Source organism: Galeopterus variegatus, unplaced genomic scaffold (assembly GCF_000696425.1).
Source record: "Galeopterus variegatus unplaced genomic scaffold, G_variegatus-3.0.2 Scaffold46977, whole genome shotgun sequence".
NCBI lineage: Eukaryota > Metazoa > Chordata > Mammalia > Dermoptera > Cynocephalidae > Galeopterus > Galeopterus variegatus.
The window spans coordinates 2,279-2,763 of NW_007773088.1; the positions used below are offsets into that span (position 1 = coordinate 2,279).

Consider the following 485-nt stretch of genomic DNA (forward strand, 5'->3'; position numbering starts at 1 on the left):
GTACGGGCGCGACACTGAGGGTTGCGATCCGTTGCCGGTCACGAAAAAAAAAAAGACAAAAAGACAAAAAAAAATTAAAATAAAATAAAAAATTAAAAGTTCTTTGAGCTTAGGTAAACTCAGTGTTTTTCCTACTTTGAACAGTTAACACTTGTGGCTTTCAAATTTTTTCTAATAGGCCCTGCTTCCCGATCGGTGGAAATGTTGAAGGAGATGATTAAGTCTGGAATGAATGTGGCTCGTCTGAACTTCTCTCNGTGGAAATGTTGAAGGAGATGATTAAGTCTGGAATGAATGTGGCTCGTCTGAACTTCTCTCATGGAACTCATGAGGTGAGTGTCAGTTAGTGTGGAGACAGGGACAGCCTGTAGGAAACCGGAAGGCAATGCAGTGTTCATTTAGCCACAGTGGACCTGGCAAGTACCAGTCTGGGTTTCACAGCCTGTGGGGAGATTGTCTTTACTAGCCAGTCCCTCCTCTCCTTC

The 485-nt window shown here is 43.4% G+C and overlaps 1 protein-coding gene across 1 annotated transcript in view; it reads left to right on the forward strand.

The window, feature by feature from the left end:
* The window catches only part of LOC103584211 (pyruvate kinase PKM-like), a gene marked incomplete at its 5' end in the record, with an annotated part of 1,928 nt that extends 1,658 nt beyond the window's left edge, over positions 1 to 270 (forward strand). The window contains one exon of the mRNA XM_008565300.1: positions 179 to 270. Within this exon, the coding sequence (XP_008563522.1) occupies positions 179 to 270 (92 nt within the window). The remainder of the gene's footprint in view (positions 1 to 178) is intronic.
* Positions 271 to 485: the final 215 nt, after the last annotated feature.